The 2191-nt window shown below is 53.4% G+C and overlaps 2 protein-coding genes across 2 annotated transcripts; both read left to right on the top strand.

The window, feature by feature from the left end:
• Window positions 1–121: 121 nt before the first annotated feature.
• Pmar_PMAR001589 (hypothetical protein) lies at window positions 122–1198 on the top strand (the record flags this gene model as incomplete). The annotated part of the gene is made up of 2 exons (XM_002780765.1): window positions 122–330; window positions 379–1198. The coding sequence occupies 2 exons, from the start codon at window positions 122–124 to the stop codon at window positions 1196–1198; spliced, it is 1029 nt and encodes a 342-aa protein (XP_002780811.1).
• Window positions 1199–1430: 232 nt separating this feature from the next.
• Window positions 1431–2093, top strand: Pmar_PMAR001588 (conserved hypothetical protein; the record flags this gene model as incomplete). The annotated part of the gene is made up of 1 exon (XM_002780764.1): window positions 1431–2093. A coding segment is annotated over one exon (663 nt), but the record flags the coding sequence as incomplete, so codon positions are not given.
• Between the last annotated feature and the right edge of the window lie 98 nt (window positions 2094–2191).

Genomic DNA, 2191 nt, shown 5'->3' with positions numbered 1-2191 from the left:
TCGACAGGGATATTTGAATCAGAGCAAATTGCACCATCCCGACAAGAGAGCGTCGCAGGGTGGGGATCCGGAGGCGTTCAGAAGGATCAACTACGCCTATCGGGTTCTGTCCAATCCGACAATGAGGTCCTTTTATGATAAGTACGGGGTGGATGGCATCAGCATGGCTGATGGTGTTGTGGTCAAGCAGGATGAGACCTTGGCTAATCTTGAGCGACGAGTAAGGGCCATGATGAGGGGTAATGAGGAAATGAAGGTTCATAGGATGTTCAACCTGCAAGGTGATATGACTACTGGCCTCAAGTTCAGGGACTGGCAGGAGGCCCCACGGTGGGTGTATACGAGTTTTACTCATGGTATGGGCATCACTATGGGAAGGCACAACTTCACAGTGGTCACTGCGAGCAATGTCCAAGCCAATGGAGGAGGAGTTGGGAAAATGACGTATTTTTGGCAGACCGGGTGGACCCCCTATATGCAGAGCCGTGTGATGATTGACACTGTAGCGGGGCAGTGGTGGCCACCCGCCGTGGAAGCGGTCATTACTCGGCAAGTTGGTCAACATTCTACTGTGAGGCAGACAGTCTCTTGGACACAGACGGGTGGTGTGGGCGCGGCCATGACCTGGGGCCTGCAGCTTTTCAAGGACTGGGCTGGCAGTGTCACACTGGCTGTTGGCAATGGCAACCACGCGGCGTTCGAGGTTGAGAAGGCCAACTCGAAGGTGGGGAGTGAGGAGGACCTTGCCAGGATGAGGGTATGGGATCGCTGCACTATGAAGTATACTTTTACTATCGAGGGAGAGGGCAACATCGCCGTTGAGGCCAAGACCGTACTCCCCTTCAGTGGCGGCTTTGAGGTCTCCTGTGGTCCCACAATGTCTCTGTCAGCTGGTGCAGGTATTGAGCTCAGGTGCTCTCAGCGGCTGAACGGGGCAGAGAGTTTGACCGACTGGGAGGAGCTCGATGGGGTCTTTCCGACGCTTATCCAGTGGTCGCTGATGCTCCGATGGCCCAACTTCGACTCGGCTGTATTGAAGTTCCGCTTTACTCGAGGCGGCGCTGCCTTCACTATTCCGCTGGAGTTCTCCGTGCCGGGGGATAATACGGCTGTTGCTGTGGCAAGCAGTGTGTTTTTGGCAGCTCCACTTGCAGTGAAAGTTGTGCGAGAGACGGTACGAAGGCTGAGAAAAAATTGATACTTAATATGTGCCAGGAGAGAATGTTAATCGTTGTAGTATGAACCGTTTCGTGATAGTAAGACGACGAGTTGCTTGTATTAAGAGGGGCCTCTTCCATGGTCATCGTCCGATCCTATGGGGCGGAGAAGTCTGACACAATAGGTGTCTCCTTTTTCCATGGCAGACTTTGTTTCAGTGTATCGTCGACTTTGACGTTATTCTTAGTATCACTTTAGTGTTAATTCTCAACATGTCGACATCAGCTTGTCGAGGGTCATGTTTTTCCCTCACCAAGCGATCGCTAGTGGCGCTCATGGCAATGCTTCTCCTTGGGGCTGTCATGGGTGCTGATGTTTTTGATACCCCCTCGGGTCGGCCGGCGTCGCTGGTGGGAGGCCAGGTTGACGGTACCAAGTGTGAGGTTGAGGCAGTGCAGCGGGCCAACTCGGCACAGCTCCATTCCATACTCGAGGAGTTGGCTAACACTACGTACTTCCGTTTGGTCCGGGTAGCTATGGATGAAGACTGCGCCTTCACTTGGGGAGACGCCAACAAAGACGAAGTTATGTGTGGGTCGACCCCTCCGGGAGGCGCTGGAGCTGCTTTCGGGTTTGACACCTCGCTGAGCCCTGCAGCTTCTGGTGGTCCTTCACTGTGTAGTATTGAACCCAGCGGCAATGAGGTTAACCCCTTCATCAGTGAATCTGAGTCCAATGTGATCGAGGACGAATTTGAGGACGACTTGGATGACCTAGATGATGACGAGAGTATCAAGCCGGACTTCTGGTTCGATATTTGTCGTCCCCCTAGGGCCAGCGACAAGCTTGACTACGTTAACCTACTGTTGAACCCCGAGCACAATACTGGCTATAATGGTTCTCACATATGGGAGGCCGTCGATGCCGAGAACTGTGTGAGCATAGGTCGAGGCTTAGGCACTGATGGCTACTGTTATGAGGAGCGTGTACTGCAACGACTGCTCTCGGGCATGCACGAGGCTGTCACTATACA

Source organism: Perkinsus marinus (genome assembly GCF_000006405.1).
Source record: "Perkinsus marinus ATCC 50983 genomic scaffold scf_1104296944124, whole genome shotgun sequence".
Classification (NCBI taxonomy): Eukaryota; Perkinsozoa; order Perkinsida; family Perkinsidae; genus Perkinsus; species Perkinsus marinus.
Note: the sequence above shows the minus strand (reverse complement) of the source record. Positions and strands in the feature narration are given on the sequence as shown.